Source organism: Phalaenopsis equestris, unplaced genomic scaffold (genome assembly GCF_001263595.1).
Source record: "Phalaenopsis equestris unplaced genomic scaffold, ASM126359v1 Scaffold000854, whole genome shotgun sequence".
NCBI classification, from domain to species: domain Eukaryota; kingdom Viridiplantae; phylum Streptophyta; class Magnoliopsida; order Asparagales; family Orchidaceae; genus Phalaenopsis; species Phalaenopsis equestris.
This window is the reverse complement of record NW_018165294.1, coordinates 102859-129075: the sequence shown is the minus strand read 5'-3', so window position 1 is coordinate 129075 and position 26217 is coordinate 102859. Positions and strand designations below refer to the sequence as shown.

Here is a 26217-nt window from a genome sequence, read left to right as displayed (position 1 = left end):
TATTTTAATTACGAGGAAAACTTCTATCGAGTACAAAACAGTAATTAAATATAGTAAAACAAAAATAGAATTTAAATTTCTTGTCATTCAAACTACCTAAATGACAAAAATATGTTATTACACGGATTGTTTAAACTAAAGCATCAATAAAACCCAAAGGTTATGTTTCAAGTTTGGATAAGGAAATACAAACACGTTGGTAGCTTCTATATAGCAATAGCTTAATATAATATTCACAACTATCTATTTCACCTTCTTCATCACATGTACTCCCTTCCTTGTCATTAAATTAATAGCCCTCCATCTCATAATATAACAGCGCATGCCATTCAAAAATTAATTAAAAAAGATACATCACAGAGACGAGGGCCCCGGCACTTATAGCACATCACATAAAGACACTCAACTAGGCAGCGCCTTAGTCATGGTATTTGCTAGGAAGGTATTTGAGGCATTGAATCAGTTTGCTTAGATGCCGAGATGAATGCTTGACTTTTAAATAACAATGACACAAAAAAGTAGGAACCTTTGAATCTTGGTGTTATCAATTTATTGTTACTAAGCCAAATTCAAACAAATCGACTAAAGTATGCCTCCTTCAACAAAGAAATATAAATTTAAGGCTTTATGATGCTACAAGGTAGAACTATATTTTAGTAATACCTAGCTTATCAGCTTAAATAGCCTTTATATTCTTAAATAGCCTATAGAATATAAAAACTTCATTTAACTATAGAATGGTTAAATGTTGCTTAGATTACTACAAAATGACAGCAGTAGTCGTTTGAAGATTATTAGAGACTACAGCATGAACATTCATGGAACCATGACCTAGTAACTGTTTTTGTTAGTGCTGCAAAATTCAGATGAATTATATCACACTATTGCCAATGAAGCTGAAAACTTTCAAATTGCACCGCCATTCTAGTCTATTTTGTCAACTTCAGCAAAGTGATAACCAGTATTATGAGGAAGAAAAAAATATGCACGGAAAAAAAGGGAACAAAAATTAATGCAAGATAAACCTTTTTCAATGTCATCATCATCCATATCATCCACTTTTCCACCATCCTCATCATCATCTCCACCCTTTCTGTTAAGCCCAAGCCTAAGCTTCCTTGATTCCTCTTCATTCTCATCTTCCTCGCCTCTATCTGAATGATCACCATTCTCCTCAGCTTTTGGTTTCTTATGCCGAATCCCATCAGCCCCATTGCCACCAGCAGCAAAGCCCTCGGATTTATTTATTTCACCAAAAGCTGCAGCTCCATTAATTGCTGCTTTCATCATCCATCTTTCATAACCAGTAGCATTATGTTTTCTCTTGTTCATCATCTCTTCAGCTTCTTCCAAGGTCAATTGCTTGTATTGAGCAACTTTATTGAAATTATACCTGCAATAAGTAATTGCTGTTCATTCTTATTGTTTAAAAAGTAAATGGACTCTCATATGGATTGTTCACTGAATGCAAAAATACACTAAATAGCAATTAAGAAATAAGAATTCCATGAATCTGACTAAGCAAGTAAATAAAATCAGATAAAAATCATCATCACTATCATTTGTAGCTAGCTTTATGGACCCTTCTTCATTCATTAGAGAGCTAAATGAGGGTTAAGAAAGACTTTTTTGCAAAAAAAAAGCGACTTTATCTTGGTCAATTCATAGCTTTGCTATTTCTTCGACACTAATTTCATCTACCCATATTACTTGTACACAGACCAACCACTTAAATCAAATTTTAGTATCCTATCCTCAATAGGTGTAACACCCACTATCTCCCCATGAAATGCAGCTAATAATCACATATAAACCTATGAAGTTAAATTTATCAATGCATGCTTACCAAGAACCTGCAGGTATTGCTACAAACTCCTTTCCTTGCATCACAAGCAAATAATAAGTGGCAAGCTGTGAGCCCTCAAGTTGACCATGATATTGATACTGCCCAGTCTCGTCCTCCAAAACCCAGGGCTTATTCTTGAACTTCTCCTACAATATTCACAATGAACAGGTAAATGAGATTTTTTTTTTTTAAAAACTTGCAGCAGAAGTTTCTTTCTTTTTCTTTTGTGAAAAAACCATCATGATTTATTTTTTGGGCACAAAAGCATGGCCAGGAAAACTCCCACATGACCTAGTACCATTATTCATTCTAGAAAATGCTAGCAAAACAAACGTTTCAAGCGATTGTAAAGATTGTCACTTCAATATTTTTGCTATAAAATTTTGTCAAGTTCCTAGCTACAAATCCTTCGAGTCATCCTAAGTGAGCTTGCACAAGTACGTTTGCAACTAGCATTCACATTTAACAAAGAGCAGCATGGTGAAAATAAGCAACTGTTGATTGCTCCTACTAGATGCATAATTAGTCACAGCTTCTTCAACACATTTTAAAAATGTTTATTAAAAGCTAAAGAAGCTGACTTTACCAGAACTTGGCATAACTAACATGCAACTCAGATTTTTCAAAATATGGTAATAGTTAATATAACATAAACTTGAAGTTGTAAGAGAATAGTAAAACTTGGCTTCAATTATCCATCATTTCAACTATTTTTTCATTTCAAAAAACCTTTGCTTACCCTTCTCCACTCACTTTTTTAAGCATTGACAAAAAAAAAAGCTAGGAAATCACTCCCCCTGAAAAGAAAAAAAAAAGGACAGGCATAGCATCATAAAAGAAAGAAGAAAAATACTAATATCAGTTAGGGAGGTGAAAAGCAAGTGATCCGCAGCATTCAAGTTAGTCAAAAAATTATTGACAGCACAGAACCAGAGAACCAACATGAAGATCGAACTTCCACTCTGCTAGATCTAATCTAATATACAATTTTAGCTTCAGCCATAAGGCTATTGGCAAGATGTATATATTTAATACATAAAAAAGTTTATATTCTGCTCTAAAATATGATTCCAGAACTAAATCAAATAAGATTATATCAGGAAGTCAATTTTTAACCCTCTATTATGCAATAAAATATATTAATCAATAGAAAATGGTATACCTAAAGGGGATTGAATAAAAAATAGCTCGATTTCCTTGTTTGATCCTAACTTTACCAATTCCACAGAAATAGCTTGTTCACATCATGATGGAAAGGGCAAAAATAAACAGAAATCACAACAACAAAAAAATAATAATAATTTATGGCCCAAACATACTATTTTCATTCAAGAATGCAATATCCAAAAACAGCACTATTCAAAAAGTCAAATAGAGATAAAATGCACGAGTTACTACAATCTGCAAATAGCCAAATAGAGAAGAAATGCACGATTAAGAGAGGTTGTACTTGTTTATGGTTACTCCTTTTACAATGCTAAAGTAGGTAGCTAACATGCAACCAGCTGAGGTTGTTTTGCAAGTGCTATGGCAAGAACTATAAAAGCATGTCAACTACACACACCAGACAAAATAATTGGTGTAGCATCAGTAGTTTGTTCAACAATGATCACTTGGATTTAGTTTTTTCAGCATCGATGCCATCCAGACCTTATAGCTTTTTGAAATATCCACAGGTAAATGAAATCTTAACGAAATAGATATTTCCACATATGATATGCCACAAAAACAAAAGTTTGCCAAGAATATATCATGAAAATTTATAAGTAATTTTAACAACCAATGCCATTATAAAATTTACTTCCAAGTGATAATGAAGGCAACTTAGCCACCAGTCCAAGCCCACCTTCTTGCAACACTTGCAGTTTAGAATTTTTCAAGGTATTATCCTCATCAAAGAATTCTGCTGCTTTTTAATATTAAAATTGTTACATTTAACTGTTTAGTGTGGGGTGGTACCCTTAAGAGAATGTATTACTGGCAACTCTAATCCCCCAAACCTATTAAACTAACACCAAGAAAACCGGACAAGAGGAATATAATTAAGGATATATAAGCTTTTGTGGAAAAATTGGTCATACTGTAAAAAACAGTCATGAAGAATTGGGCCAAAAGTTCTAAAGTTGTCAAATGATGGAAAGAACCTCCTTAAATTTCAAAAATCATAGGGAAAAATTTATCAAGATTGTAACTCTTACTGTAAGGGTTGACATTCAAACCTCTTTATTAGGTCAAATATTTAATGGCGCTGCCAGTGACATTGATTCTAATCATATCACACCATTGAGATTGAAGATCAAGTTAAGAGGAATTCATAGCTAAAGATATGTCATCAATCTAATGCCTCCTGATCATGCTCGTGGATGGAAATACAGAAAACTAAATAAGCATGGTCAGCTAGTCTAGAAATCCCCCTGGATTGGTGAATTTTAAATTATAAACTTGCTTTCAAATAGTTTAAACTTTAAATTCGAAAATTAGTGCTTCTCTTATAGAGTTTGTTTAAAATAAGGTAAGGACTATTCCGTATCAACTTCTGGTACATTTCGCTTATAAATAGGCCTACTTCCTATAATAGAATTCATTCCAATCTCTCCCAATTTCTTCTCTCTCTTCTACCACTCTCATAAACCCGGTAGCCCCTACAGAGACAAACTAAAAACCAAAATTCCTTCCAGTGTAAAACAAATCTATTGTCGGCAGCCTCTATCGGCTACAGCAACCCTCCTGCTTTTGCTATGGGGGAATATTCACTAGAACAGAATTAGAGATTAGTAAGTAACCGCTGATTCAACATGAATTATATCGTAGAAGTTATGTGGAAGATCAATAGAAGTGGCATAGTTCAAGACAATGTTAAAGACAATCTTTTGCAAAATTATAGGATGAAGTTTAGACAACAAACAAGCACTTTGGGAGTAAAATTTGGTGATCATAAATGTTGCTGAATTACACCTAAAAATCTCAAATTGCAAATGAATTACAATTGATCCTGATTTCTGATCTTATCCAAGCCATTACAATAATAATAGCTATAAGACAAAATAACCAATGTATGAGACAGAATAAGTATCAAAATAAGGGAAAGCAGTAAAAAAAATAAAAAAATGCTTCACAAACTATACCTTCTAAAATAGTGCCCTTGATATGTTATATGAGCGTAGTTTGATGCTAGGCCACATTAAAAAAAAATGAAAGTTGCGCCCTAAGAACTTCAAGAAAAGGTGAAAGAAGGATAAGAAAGGAAAATCAATTATAGTTATAGTGGACAATATCTTTTTGAGGCAAATGGATAAGATAAACTCAGCTTTATCTTTGTTAGCCAGGCCATCTTCTAGCCGACATATTGGAAGAGTTGTTCATTTTAGGAAAATAGCTCAGTCAAAAGGGGATGAACATCACCATCAACACAATAAGTCAAAAGAGCCTCATTTCTACCAACTGGATATAAATATTGTGGTTAGCCACCATACCGCATCTAAGTCTTTATCATTCAGGCTGTTTTCAAAAAAAAAGGTAAAAAATGAAAATCGATTGCCACCCAAATTTATAATAACAAGCACTGACAAAGATGTTGTGTGATGTAGTTCAACTAGACAAATATTAAGTCATCTTTGACAATCCATGCCTTCAACAAAGGCACGCGATGCTACATTAATGACTTATTAGTGCTAGTTCACCAAAAATAGACATGGTAACAACATGCCAAGTAAGGACAATCACCAATGCAAGCTTAATGTTCTTGTTGTTGATTGTTCCTCACTATTATAGGAAGGAATGATGGCATACAGATGTAGAAACAAATTGAGAAGTTTTCATCACTCCTCAAGGTCTAAAGTCCACCACCAAAGCAACCTGGCAGCTCTCCTTTTAGATCTCCCATTGTGATGATTCTCATAGAGGATGGAATGTGAAGGCTGTGTACGAAGCCCTCAACAAAATAATGTGAAACACTACTATCCTTTGTGACGTATTGATGAATTGCTAGATCAACTAGAACCTACCACCATCTTCTCCAAGCTGAATCTCAAATCAGACTATCACCAGATGTGAAACAATTAGCAAGTGGAAGATAACATTCAAGACAAGGCAAAGGCAATATGAATAATTAATTTTGCCCTTTTGGCTGTGTAAGAACCTTGTCACCATCATATGGTTCATCAGCAATGCCAGCAATTACACCTTTATTATTTAATTATCATCTATGCCAAGAATATCAGTCTTCAATAAGTTATTGTAAGAGCATTTGGAGCTCCTAAAGAAACCATTCAAACTTCTACATAGACATTGATTACCTCAACCAGAGGGAATTCAACAATAGGGCGATCAAGATTGACCACAACAAAGTGAAGACAATCAAGAAGTGACCAATTATATGGCCTTCACTAAAGGGAGGAGCATCACAAGAACATCTAAGACAATTAAGAAATGCATTCAAGCTACTGCAACAACATCAATTCCAACTAAATTAGAAGAAATGCCTATTGGCAAAGAAATCCCACTTTTAACTAGGACAAAAAAGTGGGCAATATGAAGATCAATATTGGCCCTGGCAAAATAACGGCAATCAAAGAGTGATCAAGGCAGTGCATAATTACTAATGTGAGGAGTGCTCAGGGTACTTGATAATACATTAAAAAATAAATTCACTGTTTTCAATATTGTCCTCTCACTTCCATTTCATCACTGGAGCAAATTTTTAAGCTATATAGAGTAATGAATAAGGCGTAGACTGCATATAACTAGGAATTTTATTAAAACCTCCATTTATCTAAATAAGAAAATGTATACGATTAATGATAAAGTTCCGCTTATAAATTTATGATGATAGAATAAATATAAGGTGTAGAAAATAAAAGAATGGAGAAAGATCTTAAAAATTTTATTATCCTTAATTTTGTACAAGAGAGAAAATATATGTACACCTTCGAGAGACATTATAAAATAGGAATATATTAAAAAATAATAATAAAAGGCCGCAAAAAAACACACGGAAAGTGATTTGAGAGTCATAGAAATTAATCCAATAGTCCAAGGCCTTTATCCGTATTCCTTAACTTGTTTACTATGATTGGAGAGTGAGTGAGCCCAACTACTAAAAAGAGGGAGAAATTTAACCCTCCCCCTCAAACTGGATGGTAGATATCTATAATTCCATTTTGCTAATGATATTTTTAAATCTGAGGATGCATACATAGTCGTTCGATAAATATGTCAGCCAATTAATTCCTTACAAGCACATATGCAGTGTAAATTAATCCACTTTCTAATTTCTTATTTTATGAAGTGCCCATAAATTTCAACATGCTTAGGATGATCATATTGTATTAAATTGTGTGCAGCGTTGATGGCCAATATGTTTTCACAATATATTCTCATAGGCTATTCCTGTTTGATTTTTAAATCTTTTAATATAATTTTGATCAATATAAGTTCACAGATCCCTTGGACAATGTCTCCAAACTCGACTTCAATGCTTAACCTTGAAATAAAAGGCTAGTTTTTGCTCCTCTATGTTATGAGAATTCCTCCATAGTATGTACAATATTCCTAAAGAGGACTTGTATTTATCCAACATAGTCCGCATTTGTATATCATTCAATTTGTAAGTTAGCATGTTTTTATATAGAATTCATTTTCCTGAGCATGATTTAAAACATTTGATACTCTTATAATCGACTTGAACTTACTCAATCTTTAAGCATGAATTGACTAACTAAACTTACTACGAATGCAATGTCAAAGCGGGTGAGTGATAAGTAGATTAATTGTCCTACTAATATTTGATATTATCCTGTATTTACATCAGTTCCTTCTTCATTGAAGTACAACATTTATTTTAATTTAATTGGAGTTTCACACTGCTTACACTCTTATCCATTTGGTTTCTTTCAGTAAATCTATGACATAATTCTGTTGGGAGAGAAATATCACTTGTTTAAATTGAGTCACTTCTATGTCCAAGAAATATTTGAATTTGTCTAGTTCATTAATTTCAAATTCTTCAACAAATTTTTCCAGTACCTTCTTTCTATTGATTGTCATCTCCTATAACTCTCATATCACAACATATACAATAAGGATTGGAATTTATTATCAAGAGAATGTTTTATGAAAAGAATATGATTTTCTTAGCCTTGTTTGTATCCAACTCCCACCAAAGCATTCACAAATATGCCAACTCAAGCTCTTGATGATTATTTTAACTCGTATAAAATCTTTTTCAATTTGCATACCTAATTCTTTTTTAATAAACTATCAAATTCTAATGGTTAATCCATATAAACATATTAAAAATGGGGTTGGTGTTGATGTTGGTTAAAAGACTTTAGGAGAGGTAAAACATTAATGAAAAAAATGTAATAAGAGATAGGATATAAATTAGTAGTGGGTTGATTATTAATACCTGGTAATAGTTCTAAGTTCTAAACTTCTTAGAGATTTTTATTGGGTTTGTTCCTTCTCATATGGACCTAAAGAACTATAGTTGGTACAAGTCTTGCATTTATCAGATTTCAAGCTTGAGGTATGTTAAGATAAAAAAAAAAATATCATTAAATTTATCCTCAAGTTAGAAATTCTCTCCCTAAAGACGAGTTTGAGTGAAAAAGTCGTGCTTTCATAAAAAATGGCATCTATTGAAATGTTTTTTTTTTATTTTTTATTTTTGCTAGTGGATAATAGCACTTATACCCTTGTTGTGTGACAGAAGATCAGATAAATACACAAATAAGACCTCTTGAATGACTTTTTTCCTAAGTTATTTATGGATATGAAGATAAAGGAAATACATCCAAAAACTTTAGGATAAATGTTTGAGAAATTGTTTGTAAGAAATAACACAATCAAATAATTTAAAAGAATATTATAATCAATTACTCTAGAGGATGTTTTATTGATTAAATATATACTTATTAGAACTACTTCTCTATAATATTATTTTATCATTTGATTTTAGAAGAGAAGTGTCATAGTGACTTCCAAAAGTGGCATTTTTTTTTCTATTTGTCACTCCAATTTGTTGAAGAATGTCAGAATAAAAAGATTGATGGATAATGCATTATTTTAAAAGAATGACAATAATATGCAGTGAAAATAATCACAAGCATTATCAATCCGAAAAAAAATTTAATGTTAAAGTTGAATTAATTCTTTATCACAACTTTAAATATGGGGAGCAACAAACTAATATTGAATTTTTGTTTAATTAGATATACCAATACCATTTGAGTGCAATCATCAATACAAGTAAAAAAACCAATAGCTTTGGAGATATTGGGGTTTTAAAGGGTTCACAAATATCAGAATGAATTAACAAAACAATAAAAAAATCTAAAGTTACTTTCAAAAAAAAAAAACACTATGGTGTTTACTAATTTTATAAGTTTCATAATGAAAATTTTAAATATTTGTATTTATGAAAAAATGGAAAACATACATTAAAAAATTTTCATTGTAGAAGAGTTCTAATCTATAATAGCATGTTCAGATGATGTCAATTGTGTAAATGTTGAAGGAGCAGTACAATTGATCTCGATCCTCAAGAAAGGTAAAACACATCATTTTCTTTAGCATTTTGAATCATATTCCCCATAATGAGGTCCTTAAAAATACAATGATCAGTAAAGAATATAATTTTGCAGTTATGAGCTTTTGTAAATTTGTGGATATATAATAGATTAAAGTTAAGGGTATGGAATACATTAGTGAGGCTGGGAGAAATTAAGATGTCTCTCTCTTCGGCCATGGTTTGTAAGACTGGAACATACGAACAAGATTTGTCATGTGGTGAGTGGCTCCTGATTCTAGGATCTAAGAAGGAGAATTATTTGAGGCATTCAAAACATAAGAATTAGATATTGTATCATTATAAGCAAAAAAAAGTAAGATATCGACGATTTTTCTAGGAAAATTCATTAATGTCAATCTCTTCTCAGTTGAACCCTTCTAACTCCACCAGGCAAGTATGTTCTTTTTTATTACTTTGTTCACTTCATAGCCTTGAGGCTTTTCATGAAGTTTGCAACATCTTTCTTTGATGTGACTTTACTCTTTGCAGTAGTTGCACCAATAATTATATTTGAAAAAATTATGTCCTTTTATAAATTATCCTTACCTTAGGATTCATAAGTTATAGCAAATATATAGAGGGAAGGACAATTAATCATCCTTGTCCTTCCTTAGCCCGTGCAAGAGAAAATATTTCACTTAGAGAATAAAAATTTTCTCTACTTAAGATTTGTATTCAAATTTGATTAAATTCATTATTAAATTCCATCGGGTGAAAAAATTTATCTCGCTCCATCAATTGTTTGACAATCGCCGCATTCTGATAGCATAACATCTTGAAATTTTGGTAATAGTCCAACTTCAAATAGTAAACTTTCATTACATTAAAATATACAATGCAGGAAGATTACCTGATTTGGTAGTTGTGTGATTTATTATGATTTCATAGATATGTGAAGCATTTATTACCTTGAATAGATTTGTTTAACTACAACCCAAACCACTTTTAAGGTAGAAAGAAACAAAACGGTCCACTAATCCCAGGTGGTATGATGTTCCAATATCAGGTCATGATCATAGAATCCAATTTTTCCCAAAATAAAAACCTTAGATCATTAGGCTCGGGAGGTAGATTTATAAATTATTGAATATTTTCCTTTCATTTTAGAAAGGTCTTCATGATTTGGAACCATTTATAATACCTTTTGTCATTCAAATGATAAGATGTTTGAAATCCCCAAAGTTCTTCTTTAGTCTAACTTTTACCATTAACCATAGTAGAATTCTTTGAAGCAACATTAAAGAACTCAGACAGTGAATAAAAAGACCTGTCATAAATAAAAATGTTGGAAGTGGAAAAACCTAAACTTAGTAAAAGAACCATGCTCTAAAACCATGTAGAAAATAAAAAATTATATAGAAAGCTCTCAAAAATATTAGTCTTTATTTTACACAAGAGCTGAAGTGTATATATATCTTCAAGGGTCATTACAGAATAGAACTAAATTAAAAATGAAAAAATAAAACGAGGTCGATGACCTTATAGGGAAGCACATGGATTATTAATGTGAGTCATAGAAAATTTGATCCAACAATCCAAGGCTCTAATCTATGTGCCTTAACTTTTTAATATGATTAGAGAGTGAGTAGGCCCCACCCTAGAAGAGGGAGAAATTCAACATATGGTTTAATAAAATTTGAAAAAAATAAAATAAAATTTCAATGTTATAACATGTGGTAAACTAAAAATTTTAAAGGTTAGGGGGCAACATAGCTATTTAACAAAATTAAAGATTTATTGGATGATGTATATATATTATATTTTAAAGGGAAAGTAAATATGATAACTATAGGAGAACTTTTAAGAAATTAGGCAAAATAAACAATTGTATTTTCAATCACATATATTGACTATAGAAAATGAGTATGATAAAACAAAATTATTGTTATGTATTGTTGTTTTAGAAGTTGCAAGATTAATAGTCCAATAAAAATAGTATGTTTGGTTTTAAATTGAAAAGACTGTAAACATTAATCTTAATTAACTACTCAAATAAAAATAGATTGATTAAGAATAATTAATTAATGTGATTAAAATTACAAAATAATAAACGCGCATACTTTCTAAAGTATTATAAGCTTCAAATTAAAGGAGATAAATATAAAGAAAACAAACCGAAAATAAAAATCTTTAGAGGTCAAGGTGGGGCACACCAATTTCTAAGTTATTGTAATAACATTGTCTACTCCAAACCAAATATATCAAATGATATTTAATAGTTCAATCAATTGTTATTCCAAAATAAATTATAATTAACCTTTCTATTGAAAGTGTGGGTCACATTGAAATGAATGCTATAGATATCTCAATATGTTTAATTTGTTTACTATTTGGATGGTTTATTATAAAAAGTATTGAATGAAATGAATATATTGGAGAGCTAACATATGCAAATTTACTAAAGAAATTCACTCACTTACGACACTAACTAGGGATGCTAAAATACTCGTTTTCATAAAATAAAAAAATATTGATAGTAAAGTATCTTAAATAATATGATTTACTCTAGTGATGAATGTACTATCATAAAATGAAATAGATATTATATAATTTATTTTGTATTAATATAATTACTATACAACAAAATGCTCAAAGAAATTTATATGGTCATCTTTAAATGAACTGAATTCATACTGATTTATTTACTTTAATAAACATCTAAATTGTTTTACAAACTACTTTTATATTATTAACATTTAAAGAAATATCATATCCAATGATTTATTGATACAACAACAACAAAACCTTTATCCCACTAAGTGGGGTTAGCAACATGAACCATTTTTCTCCATTGCATCCTGTTTAGTGTCATATTTTTATTTAATTCTAATCAATTAAGATCATTTTTTATACAGTATGCCCAAGTCTTCCAAGGTCTATCTATGTCTTTCTTAACATAAGTCGAATATAAAACATCTACCCACCTAATCAAATCATCAGATGGTTGACGTTTAATGTGACCAAACCATCTAAGACGAATCTCTCTGATTTTGTCTGTCACTGAAGCTACACCAACCCTATCACAGATATATTCATTTCGCGTTTTGTCTCTAAGTGTAAAGCCATTCATTCACCAAATCATTCTCATCTCGGCAAAACTTAACTTTGTTTTATGGCTCCTCATTTAAAGGCAAACATTCAGCACCATAGAGCAATGCAGCTCTCACCATCATCATATAAAATTTTTCATTCAGTTTAAGCAGTACTTTTCTATCACAGAATAGGCCCGAAGCATTCCTCCACTTCAACCAACCAACTTGAATTTTACTAAGAACATTCCCATCTATATCACCATCACTTTGAACAATAGACCCGAGATATCTAACACGTTCACATCCAAATTGATTATGAGAAATCTTTGACGCATAATTATTATTTAAATTAATATTTTGAGGATAAAATTTAAAAAATAGTGAAAAAGAGAAATTGCATATCGCAAAAGTGGCCAAACAAGAGACTGATACTTATGCTTAGGATTAGTTCACTTATGATTTGGTTTGAAGTCTATATTAGTGACTTTCTCGATGTGTTGAAGGTTTTTAATATAGGAAATAATCATGAACAAATATCTAGTAAATGAATTTAAAAAATCTCTATCTGATAATTTATTCCCGTCTTAATAATTAATATTTTATGGCAGAATCTTGACAAAAGGGGCATCAAACCTGAGGTTGAATTAAAGTATTACAAATATATATTTAAAAAACAGTACTACCAAGTTTTTTCTCAAAAAATTTCTGAGGTTTGGGTGTGATTATACATTAACTCTAATTACCTAACATTCTTTTAGCACAGAACGAAAGGAGGTGAGATGCAAAAATATGGAGAGGCAAAATACCACATAATGTTATTGTGAACACCAATGCTCTTACCCAAATGATGATAGTCTAGAAGTCATGATCTCAATCCACTTGAAGTAACAATACCATTGTAATGAACAAATATCTAAAATTGTCTGGGATTTACAACCAACATTATTCAATGGAGTTGGGGGATCTAATGGAAACAAAAATTGCTTACTACTTATTGAGAAGATACTTAACAAAATATTTTGTCAGCAGATAAGAAATATGCAAGTTGCTGCATTTAATTTAGATAGAGAAGTAGAACAATGGTAGAAAGGGCAACCTTCGGATAAGTTGGGAGAAATATCAAATATACTAGATAATTAGGATGACTTTGTTGAACCTTTTAGATAATAACTTATATCTCTTTACACAAAGACAAATGCTAGAATGTTTTATTGGACTTGGGTAAAGAGAATAATCGGTTATGTATTAAAGGCGAAGCTACAAAATTGTCAAAGATATACGACTAGTTCCAAATGCAGACAAAAAAATGTCATCAATTCTTATGTGCTTTGAAAGATGCAATCAAACAACCATTCATACCTTCGCAGATAGATGATTATTACGGATCGGTGGAGAAAGTCAGGAGAAAAGATATAGACTTCAAATTATTCGGAAGCAAAAAAAATAGAAGAGAAACATAGGTGAAAGCAACTTAGAAAGATTAAATTGGAAAAAATCCAAGCTCATTTCAATAGAGTAAATAGTGATATGATGTGTAGTACCATGAAATCCAAAGCTGAATTTTAAAAATACCATATAAGTGAATATTCGTTAGGTCCAACTTTTATTATTGATGTCATCAACCTGGGCAAATAATAAGGTCTTGCACCATACTTGATCAGAAAACTATAAAAAAATTAAAATCAAGCAAATCCCATTCATAAAAAAAAGTGTAAATAATGGATGATAAAATCAAAAACCTCTCCGATTCAAAATCAACCAAGATAGAATATGCAACCAGAATTTATACTATGATTCAGCAGAAGCATAATAAATATATTGATCTTGATAATGTTGGATAAAATGTAATTAAGGCAAAAAATACATCAACAAGTTTCTTTAAATCAAATATTTTGTTAAGTTAAATATGTATATTGATGTTGTTATAGTATTGTGAGTTTTTAGTAGCAATTTGTGGATTTATTTCATGATAATGTTATTGAAATGAAGAGATAATGCCATAATTTGATGCTAATTTTGAAAAAGAAATTTTGTAAGTGAAGAAGATTGAAAATCCCCATTTGCCTTAAGAAAATAATGGTATTTGAACCGACTAGTATTAGTTCCACATTATTAAATGGGAGAAAAAAGGGAGACAAACCTTATGCGAGCGTACAAAGAGCGAGAGAGAGAGAGAGAAGAAAGAGAGAGCACGAGGGATAGAACCAAGAGGCAGAAAGCACAAAGCAAGCAATAGTAAGATGAAGGGTGAGCTAAGATCAAGGACAAACACGTAAGCAAGAGTGGTACGAACATCAGGGCAAGATCGCAATCAATGTGTTATCCTATGCTAATGAGCATGCAAACTAAGAATTGTGAAAAGAGCTAAGCTTTAGGAAGGTTGACATTTTTTCCTAAATTTAGAATGAGGACTTAAATAAGATTTTGTTCGGCAAAACCCATATTGCAATTTTTATTTAGAAAAAAAAATTAAATTTCTTCTAATAGCATTGGCTTTTATAAAGCAAAGAGTAAAATGTAGGCAAAATAGAATTAGAAATTTTTATTAGAACCTTAGTTTAACTAAATGAGGAGGTGCATATGCTTAATGTTAAAGTTGTAATTATAAATTTATGTTAAATGAATATAAGATCTAACAAAATTAGAAAAAATAGAAGTTAAATTTCAAGATCATTTAATATAATCAACTAAAAATTTTAAAGGTCAATGGCGACATACTAATTCAATAAAATTAAGGAATTACAGATATATATATATATATATATATATATATATATATATTATCACTACCGACAAACTTACCAGAGGGGGAATCGAACACGTGACCTGAAGGGACTTACGACCTTCAATGAGGCTACTCTACCAACAGGCCACAGCTGGCGACACTCCTTTAAAAATAATATCTTCTAAAGTTATGGCGAGTACTCCTACTTCGAAGTTAAAATAATATTATCATTTCTCCTAAATCAAAGGCATCAAACTATATTGATACTTGTTCAATGAATTGTTATTGAAAATTAAATCACGATTATCTAATCTATTAACTGCATTGGTCATGTTGAAATGAATGAATGCTATAGGTTTGTCAACATATATATTTCGTTTATCATTTTCATTGTTTATTATAAAGAAATATTGAATGTTATGAAAAATAATTGAAGATACAAAGATACTCATGTGCGTAAAATGAAAAAAAAAAAGTATTGGTATTCAAATATCTTAATTGGTGCAATTAAAATGGTGTTCTTATGACGAAACTAGCATATTAAATAAAATTAATAAGATAATATATTATTATACAAAAATATCTTATATAATTAAGAAACTAAATAGGTTGGAAAAAAATTAATGACATTGATAGTTTATATTATAAAATTTAGTATTTAGGTATAAGTCATACTTGAAATGGTATATGTATAATTATAGATAACAATTTGAAATATAAAATTATAAAAATTAATAGAATTGAAGATAAAATTATAGCTCGAAAGATTGTTGTTGATACTAAGATTAGTAATGCTATAAGTGTTTAAGCTCTCCAAGTGGATTTGAATATATATTCAAAAAAAATAATTTGATATGATGATATGTTTTGAAAAAAAAAATTATTGAAGGAGATTTAAATGGATATGTTAATATGATGATAGAAGATTTTAGAAGTATTCATGATGCCTATAATTTTGGAGTGACTAATAAAGAATGTTAAATTATATTAAATTTTATTTTAGCTTATAATTTTGTTATTAAACATCATCATTATCGGGTCCCAAGCCCCGAATGCGAAAAATTGTTGATTAAATTAGATAGTCGACAGCCAGCATAAAATATCGGTCAAAAAATCATGACATAAATACTTTAAATCATTATGTAAATGATATGACTTCCCCTGAAAGTGAGACACTGTATGACATAAATACAGTGAAAAGGTGCAAGGGCCGCTATACCGGTGTCCGGGTGTAATGTCAAATAAGCAAGGGTCATAGGATCTTGGAATATAGGTAATCTCATTATTGATAGATGTAGGCAAATAAGTTAGTTCATGAAACTAATATTAGAATAAGATATTGGAATAAAGGTGCTCTAACAAGTAAGTTAATGAAATTTGTAGATACTATGGTTCATAAAAAGATAAATATCTTATGCATTCAAGAAACTAAATAGATAGGAAAAAGACTAAGGAGATTGATAGCTTAAATTTTAAACTTTAGTATTCAGGTAAGAGTCGCACTACAAATTGTGTAGGTGTAATTATAGATAAGAGTTTGAAAGATAATTTTGGAAAAATTAGTAACATTAGAGATAAAATTATAGCTTTAAAGATTGTTGTTGATACTAAGATTTTAATGTTATAAGTGTTTATGCTCCTCAAGTAAATTTAGATATAGGTTCAAAAAAAACTTTTGAAATGATCTAGAAGAATTATTACAAATGATACCTCTTGAAGAAAGAATTTTATTAAGGAAGATTTAAATGAAGATTTTAGAAATATTCATGATGGCTATAGATTTGAAGTGATTAATAAAGAAAGTAAAATCATATTAGATTTTACTTTAGCTTATGATTTTGTTATTGCTACCACTTTATTTAAGAAAAAAGATGAACACATTATTACTCATAAGAATGTATCTAATAAACATAAATTGATTATTTTTTATGAGAGAAAGTGATTGTTGTGAATGTAAAGATTGTAAGGTCATTCAAAGTAAAAATTTAAGTATTCAACATCGATTATTAGTTCCAGGTTTTAAGATGAAGAGTTGTAAGATAAAAAATATAATAAAACATTGTCATCAAACTAGATGGGGGAACTTTAAGATTTCATCATTTGGAATGTTCATGAAAAAGCTAATTCTTTGTGGGATAAAATAACAAGAAATATTAAACTAGTGGCAAAAAATGTGCTTAGAGAATCAAAAAAAATATATAAATAAAGATGGTTCGTGGTGGAATAATAATATGTAAGAAAAGATAAAATATAAAAAGTTATTTTATAAAAATTGGTTAAATGTAAAACTTAGAGAGTTAAAAAAAATATAAGGTGAATTATAAGAAGTCTAAGAGAACAATTTGTGACGTTGAGAATTTTGTTTATAGTGGTCTTTATAATATATTAGATACTAAAGAAAGTGAAAAATATATGTATAAATTAGTCAATATGTATAAATTAGTAGTCAAACAAAAAGAAAATAAAAGTAAAGATTTAATTCAAGTAAAGTGTAATAAAGATGAAAATAAAAAAATATTGTTCTTAGATAAAGATATTTAACGTAAGTGTGCGAGCTATTTTGATAAAATTTTCAATGAAGCTTTTAAAAATACAATCGACCTTAGCGATCTTAATATAATTAATAATATATTTTTTTTAATTTTTACCATCGCATTAGTAAAAAGAAAGTTGATGAGGATTTAAAGAGAACTAAAGGTGAAAAACTAGTAGGACTTGATGATATTCCTATTGAAATGTGAAAATATCTAGAAGATTTGGGAGTTTCCTGGCTTATTAAACTCTTTAATATTATTTTAAAAACCAAGACGATGCTCGAGGAGTGGAGAGAGTATTTTGTTACCCGCTTTTAAAAATAAAAGAGTTGCACAAGAGTGTGCAAATTATAAAAAAATAAAGTTAATATGCATACTTTAAAATTATGAAAGAGGGTAACTGAACTTAGGTTAAGAAGTGATACAAAGATTTCTCATAATCAGTTTGGATTTATGTCAGATAAGTCTACTATAGAAGCTATACATTTATTGACAGAAAGAGAAAGAAGGATCTACATATGTTTTTTATTGATTTAGAAAAAAGCTTACTATCAGGTTCCAAGAGAAGTTCTTTACAGAGTTCTAGAAAAGAAAGGTGTTGATAATGACTTCTAATCAAGTCATTAAAGATATGTATACTAAAACTATTACTTGTGTTCGAACAGGAGGATTTACCAAATATTTTCCTAGTTAAGTTAGATTACATCAAGGATCGACTATAAGCCCATATCTTTTAACTTGATGCTCTTAAGTTATGGATGCTCTTACTGGACATAAAGAGGAGGATCTACCTTGGTGTATGTCATTTTCTTATGATATCCTTCTTATGGATAAGACTAGAGAAGAAGTTCAGAAAAAACTTGAATTATGGAGGTCTACATTGGAGTCTAAAGACCTTCATTTGAGAGGATCTAAACTGAATACATGGAATGTAATTTTAGTAATAGTAGCTTTAGTGACAGAGTTGTAACCATGGATGATTAAATCATAACAAGCGTAAACATTTTAAATATCTCAGGCCTATTGTTCAAAGTAATGGTGATATAGATGGGGATGTTATTAGTAGAATTTTGGTTGGTTGGTTGAAGTGCAGGAATGCGTTAGGCCTATTATGTCATAGAAAATTAGTGTTTAGACTTGAGGAAAATTTTTATAAGATGGTGGAGATACTTGCAATGCTTTATGGTGCAGGCAGAATTTTAGACTTTAAAAGAGAAGCATAAAACAAATTTAAGTGTTGCTGAGAAGAGAATGCTTAGGTGGATGAGTGGTTTGACACTAGATACAAAATGCAAAACGAATCTATCCGTGAAAAGGTTGGCATAGCTCCAGTTGCATACAAAATTAGAGACAGTCGTCTTAGATGGTGTGGTCACATTAAACATCAACCATCTGATGATATGGTTAGGAAAGTAGATGTTTTAGATTCAACTTATATTAAGAAAAATAGAGGAAGACCTAAAAAGGCTTGGGCATATTTTATAAAAAATGATCTTAATCCATTAAAATGAAATGAAAATATGACACTAAATAGGACAAAATAGAGAAAAAGGATTCATGTACCCGACCCCACTTAGATGTACCCGACCCCACTTCACTTAGTGGGATAAAGGCTTGTTGTCGTAATAATTTTGTTATTGCTTATAATTTATTAAAAAAAAAAGATAATTATCACTTATAAAAAAGAATTTAATAAAACACAAATTGATCATTTCCTTATGAGAAAAATGGATCGTCAAGATTTTAAATCTTGAAAAGTCTTTTTAAGTAAAAGATTTAAATACCTAACATAGATTATTAGTTATGAATTTAAAGCAAAGGGTTAAAAGATAAAAATACAACAAAATATTACAATAAAATTTGATTGGGGAATTTAAAAGACAAATAAAATTCTTTTTATGAGTAAAGTTCAGATATATAATTTTGAATATTCAAGAAGATAATACTATGTGGGATAAAATAATAAGTATTATTAAACATTTGCAAAAAATATGCAGGGAGAATCAAAAAAGAAAAACTTTAATTAATAAAAATAGTTAGTAGTGAAATAATATTGTGAAAAAAGAGAGGAAATTTTATTATAAAAATTTTTTTAGATGTAAAAGCTTGAAAAACTACAAAAAATATTTCATGTTCATAGTGAGTCTAAAGAGAATAACTTGTGATACTATTGCTTTTAGTAATTTTATAATAAATTAGATACTGAATAGGATGAAAGATATATGTATAAATTAGACAAGCAAAGAAATAAAAAAATAAAATTTAGTTCACATAAAATGTATTAAGGATGAAATCCAAAAAGTAATTTTCTTAGATGATGATATTTAATATAAGAGATGAAATATTTTGATAAATTTTTCAATGAAAATTGTGAGAACATGATTGATTTTAGTGATGTTAATATCTTAGATAATAGCAAAAATTTTTATTTCAATCATCATATTAGCAAAATGGAAGTTGAGGAGACTTTAAAAAATATATATTTAGGTGATATGGGAATTGCTTAGTTTACTAAATTTTTTAATATTACTTTAAAAATTAAAAAGATGTTTGATGAATGGATAAATAGTTAATTGGTTCTTATTTTAAAGTATAAAAGGGATGCACAAAGGTGTGTAAATTATAGAAAAATTAAGTTAATGTGTCACACATTAAAGTTATGGGAGAGAGAGTGGTTGAACATAGGTTACGAAGTGATATAAAAATTTCTCTAAATCAGTTTGGATTAATGTTGGCCAAGTACCATGAAATTTATATATTTATTGAGAGGTTTAAAGAAGAAGTACAGTGAGAGCAAGGAGGATTTACATATAATTTTTGTTGATTTAAAAAAACTTATGATAAGGCTCCAAGGGTAATTTAGGGAGTTTTAAGAAAAGTATTGATATTGCTTATATTCAAGCCATTAACGATATATAGTAGAGTTGTTGTGTTCAAACATAAGGAGGATTAATTACTTATTTTCCTATTTTAGCTAGATTACATTAGGAATAGGCTTTAAGCCCATATTTTTTTCTTTAGTGATGGATATTCTTACTGGACATTACCGGAGGATGTATCTTGATATACGCTTTTCACTAATGAAATCTTTTATATGGATAAGACTAGAGATGGTTCAAGAAAAACTTGAATTATAGAGGTCAACTTTAGAGTCTAAAGGTTTTCATTTGAGTAGATCTACAATGGAATGTAATTTTAGTAGTAGTAGATCTAGTAGCGGGGTTATAATAATAAGTGATCAAGTTATTAAAAGGAGGGAACGTTCTAGATATCTATGGCCAATTGTTCAAAGTGATGGTGATATAGATGTAGATGTTAATAGTAGAATTCAAGTTGGATGGTTAAAGGTAAAGAATGTATATGGCCGATTGTGTGATAGAAAAGTACCGCTTAAATTTAAAGGAAAATTTTAAAGAATGATAGTGAGACCTACAATGTTTTATGGCACACAATGTTGGCCTGTAAAAGGGAAGCATAAAATTAACTTATGCTGAGATGAGAAAGCTAATGTGGATGAGTGGCTTTATAATTAGAAACAAAATACAAAATGAGCATATCGGTAAAGGGGGAGTAGCTCCAGCAGCCGGCAAGGTTACAAAGAGTCGCCTTAGATGGTTTAGTCACGTTAAACGTTGACCATTTGATGACACAATTAGGAGAGTAACTGATCTAAAAACTTGCCTTATGTTAAGAAAGTTAGATGCGGACATAAAAAGACTTGGGCGCGTTGTATAAAACATGATCTTAATTTAGTAGAATTAAACGAAAATATGACATTTAATAAGATACAATGAAGAAAAAAGATTCACGTAGCAAAACCCACTTAGTGGGATAAAGGCATTTATGTGGTCATCTTTCAGTAAAATGAACTACAAATGAAGTCATAGAAATTTGTTTATTTTAATAAGCATATAGTTTATTTTTCAAACTCCTTTATGTTATTGGAATTTAGAGGTTAGTTAAATCCACTAAGTTATAGATAACCCATAATTATTATGTAAATTAATATTTCAGGATAAAATATCATAAAAGAAAATAATATAAGAAAAAAATCTATATACCACAAACGCAACCAAATAAGAGAACGGTACTTATATTAGAATTACTTTACTTTTAATTTACTTGAATTTAGTGGCTCTTTTGATAAGTTGGAAGTTGTTAATATAGGAAGAACATATGAATAAATATCTTTATGAAATTTTTGTCCAACCGTACATTCCCATATGGGTAATCAAGCTTCCAAGCTAGGTTGGTACACTAGACACATAGAATGGTTGCATATCTCTAATAGCTTGAACTGAGAATTAGGTGCAATAAAGGTATAACCGATAAAATGAATAGAACACTTTCAATCACCACTTACGCTTTCATGTTTTGGTATTAATGTGCAGGTTGAACCAACTGTGCACAAATACATAAGGAACAGCATTAGAACGATCCCTTTCCTCAACAGGACCTTGAAAGTCTTGGGAAACATGTCCCCTTCAGAGTGCAAATGGAGAGAATGCCTATGTACAAAAGTTGATACAAGTAATTGAGAATGACGGATGATGGAAGCATGTTTATCAAATGCAGTCAAAGACTTTGGAGTGAACAAGCTGTTGTTCAACTTATGATGCTACATTTACTGGCTAAATATGCAATAAGACCTGAGAAAATTCATGAAAGAGTGCATACTTTGAACACCTCCAAATCTGTAAAATGGAAGCTTGGGCTATGCACACAACTAATTATGCCAAGCCGCCCATGGACTTCATTAGACACTACCTCTTTGTGATCGTGGATCACTGATCCAAGATATCAATCTTCATTCCTGCAAGAATGTCACCATAAATAAATTATTGACGACACTTTGGATTTCCCAATTTCATTATGTCAAACAAAGCTAGACAGCTCTTTATCCATTCCTAAGAGGCATTGCTGGTCATGATGGATACAAAACTAAAGAGGAGCACACGCCATCTTTCATCTACAAACAAATGATCAACCAGAGGCGCTAGGCTAGATGATGGTGCATCTCATACAAGGCTCCAACATCAAGCATCTCAAGAGTAAGGATGCTAGCCTACCTTGAATACAACTCGTTTTCAACTAAGATACACAGTTTCAATGATAAGCTCCCTTTTAGTTATGTTTGGTTTATCCGTTTCAAATCTCATTCAATCTCTACTTCTCCATCACTCCTACAACTAATGATGGGATTGAAGTTGATCAAGGAAAAGCGTAAAAGTTCATTGAAAACATTTACAAAATTCACATGCCATGGAAGAAATATCTGCAAAGAAATTAAAAAAAAAAAAGGTCAAGGAAAAGCATGATTGACATGATACGAAAGTGAACTTCTAAGTGGGTGATCTTTTCTAGCCGCGTTTTGGACAAAGATAGACTCATGGGAGACGAAGTAAAATTGAAGCCACTCTAGCATGGACCACTATATATTGTAAAAAAGATAGGATACAATGCCTGTCAATCGAAATTACAGCCATACATGGAACTATACTACAGGTGAACTTGACAACACTCGAGCTTTCTATACTGGATGACGAACCTGGATAAGTCTTTTGTGCAATAAATAATCTACTAATAGAGCATGAAATACTACTGCTCAAAGGGAGCCTTGTCACATCATCAAAAAAATCCAATTGCATGGTGCATCAAAACAATATGGCAAGAAGGTTAGACAAGTAGCCCTCCATTAGATGAAACTATAATTTCAAGGCAACAAAATCCTACTAAAATGAGGAACCATAATCTGGGGACCATATCAAATAAATGATCAATCGAATTGTCCATAATCAATACATGGGCATCAGATTATAAGGAGATCAAAGGAATATTAATATTTGAAATTTAAATGTCAATCCTTTGATAAAGAGAACTACTGGTGTTGATTCTCAAACCACATTATTGAGACTGACGATCAAGTAAACATGAGTTTATAGGTAAAATTGGGTAATAAAAAATATTGTAATCAAGACCAAGAGCAAGGAAGATTGGACTATTTGATAGAGATATAAAAGAAACCAGGATATGATGACCAGTTAGTCCAGGAATCCTTATTGGCCAGCAAGCCTTATATTAAGATAAGTTATGAATTTGAGACATGTTTTCAATGAATTTCTATTTTTATGCTCAAAATAGGATTTCACTTGATTGTAGAGTTAATTTAGGATATAATTAGAACCATTTTGAATAAATTTGTGTTGTATTTTGCTTATGAATAAAACTACCCCAATTTGGGCTGTCAAAACAACATATTTTTCGCGAACAATTTGTGTTCAGCTCATTTTGGCTCGAAAAAATTAAATCACACACACACACACACACATTTTATAATAATTTAATTGACTACAAGGCTACAAAGATTTATAATCAATTAAAATTATTAATTAAAAAATAGAATAAAAATATATTAAATTATATTTAAATAATGTTTTAATATAAATAATATTATTTAAATATTGCCCCTACCCTTAACATTCTATGGCTGCATAATTAGGGTTGTCAAATGGCTCATTATTCGCGAACAACTCGTTAAGTAAACAAGTTGAACACGAACAATGATATTTTTTAACAAGTTGAACACGAGTAGAGCCCGAACCAGAGCCCGAACTCGCTCGTGTTTAGCCCGAACTCGCTCGTGTTTGGCTTATTTACACCCTAGAGCCCGAACTCGCTCGTGTTTGGCTTATTTACACCCCTACTCCCAATTCCTTCTTTTGTCTTCTTCTATATCTCTCCTATTGAGACAAATGAACAACCAGATTTCCTCCCCCTGCAATGCAAAACAACTGCTAATAGCCATGGAAACCTACAAATAAAGTTGCCAAAAATCATCTCAAAAGCTGCTTGTCAACCACTAGATATTGTGGATCCCTGCATAAATAGAAAACAAAAGATTTTCTTTGTTTACAAGAATTCAGAGTATAAAGTGGCCTGTAGCATTATTGTACAAATAGATAGACAGATAGATAGATATATAGATAGATATCCCGAAAAAATTGTCTTCTTGTTCAACAGAGAGCTTAATTAAAAGAAACCTTCTGTCCACAAAAAAATGAGCCAAATTTGAGATAAAGGACAACTACAAAAAGAAACCAGATCCAAATTAACTTTATTTGGATTCATAGAACATTAGAATTACTCTAAAGATAATTTCTATAACAAGGTCCTATCTATGCTAGCCTCTTATTGCAGACTCGCATCATGTCATTAAGATTAGCTTCAAATCAATACATCAATTCCTCCTCCAAATCAACATTAATGGGAGCTTCGTTTACTAGGCACGCCATTTTTATAGGGTAAATGGCTGTAGACCTTTTGACCTTCAGTTTAATTTAATTTGTTCTATACTTTCAAAATCTTGAACTACATTGTTGCCTTCAAAGATGGATTACAAACGGTAAAAAGCATGTCATGAAAGAATCTAATTAATTAATGCATTGCAATTTCTACATTTTACATGCTGATTAGACTTGAGTTAATAATTACATCACAAAATAGTACTCTCTTAACATCAAATATCCACAACATGGCAACAAGTACTATGCACAAACTAGTCTGCCCTAAGAAATGGGGGGCTTGAAAATTTGTTCTAATGATAACTAATGATCATTTATCTTCGCTATCCTCTGAAACACATGAAGGAAACATTCCAATTACATAATTTATCATTCAAAAAACCGCATTTTTCATGTCAGCATACCCGCAAAGAATCTGTCAGCTGACGGCCTTGAAGACCATCCTTGTTAATTGTCCACTTATTCTCAAAATTCTTTTTCTTTGAAAACGGCGGCAGACCTGTACAAAATCTACCTATAAAGTAGGCCTTATCTGTACTAGTACTCGCGCGGACATTGTACTCCTGCAAAAGCATTAGAAGCGCCAATATTAATTAACATAAATATCAAATAGAGATTAAAACAAAGACCATAGTTATCACAGTTAAGAAAATCTAAAATGCCACACGAGGTTGTGATTTCAAACAAAACTAGTAGGTATCGGAATGAGAATGGCAGATAAAAAACAAATGTAGAGAATCGAGCAACCAAGGAGAAGAAAAAGCGTTTACCCGGATGAGCCTGGTGATTGGGACGCCGCAGATGTTGCAGCGGGTGCGGTTCTCGGCCATGGTTTTACCACAGGAAGGACATAGAGTTTTGTGACGGCAGTTGCTCCCATAGAGATCCGTCGGCGACCCGCACCCTTCGCACGCCTGCTTAAGCACCAGATCGAATGACATCTGAGACGATGTTAGCGCTCTTGGAAACCCTGCCGAACGTCAACCAGGCTCCGAACAGAGGAATTTTGGAAGAGTGTATATTATATATTTATTTATTTATTTATTTATTTATTTAATATTAAGTTTGTTTCTATCAGATTTAGACACTGTTTGGAGTACCTCCACCTTATTAATAAGCTGTTGATAATTAGTTGGTCCAGATAAGCTGCTGATCACCAACTCATTCAGATAAACTTGTTTGTTGTTTGGTATGTGTTGTTTTAAAACA

General features: G+C 30.8%; 1 protein-coding gene across 1 annotated transcript in view; it reads right to left on the bottom strand.

Annotated features, from left to right (window-relative positions):
* LOC110031858 (transcription initiation factor IIF subunit alpha) overlaps nt 1-26017 on the bottom strand; it is a 59998-nt gene extending 33981 nt beyond the window's left edge. The window contains exons 1-4 of the mRNA XM_020735282.1: nt 25779-26017; nt 25413-25571; nt 1847-1992; nt 1026-1393 (exon numbers count right to left, since the gene is read on the bottom strand). Of these exons, the coding sequence (XP_020590941.1) occupies nt 1026-1393; nt 1847-1992; nt 25413-25571; nt 25779-25949 (844 nt within the window). The 5' untranslated portion in view covers nt 25950-26017. The remainder of the gene's footprint in view (nt 1-1025; nt 1394-1846; nt 1993-25412; nt 25572-25778) is intronic.
* Nucleotides 26018-26217: the final 200 nt, after the last annotated feature.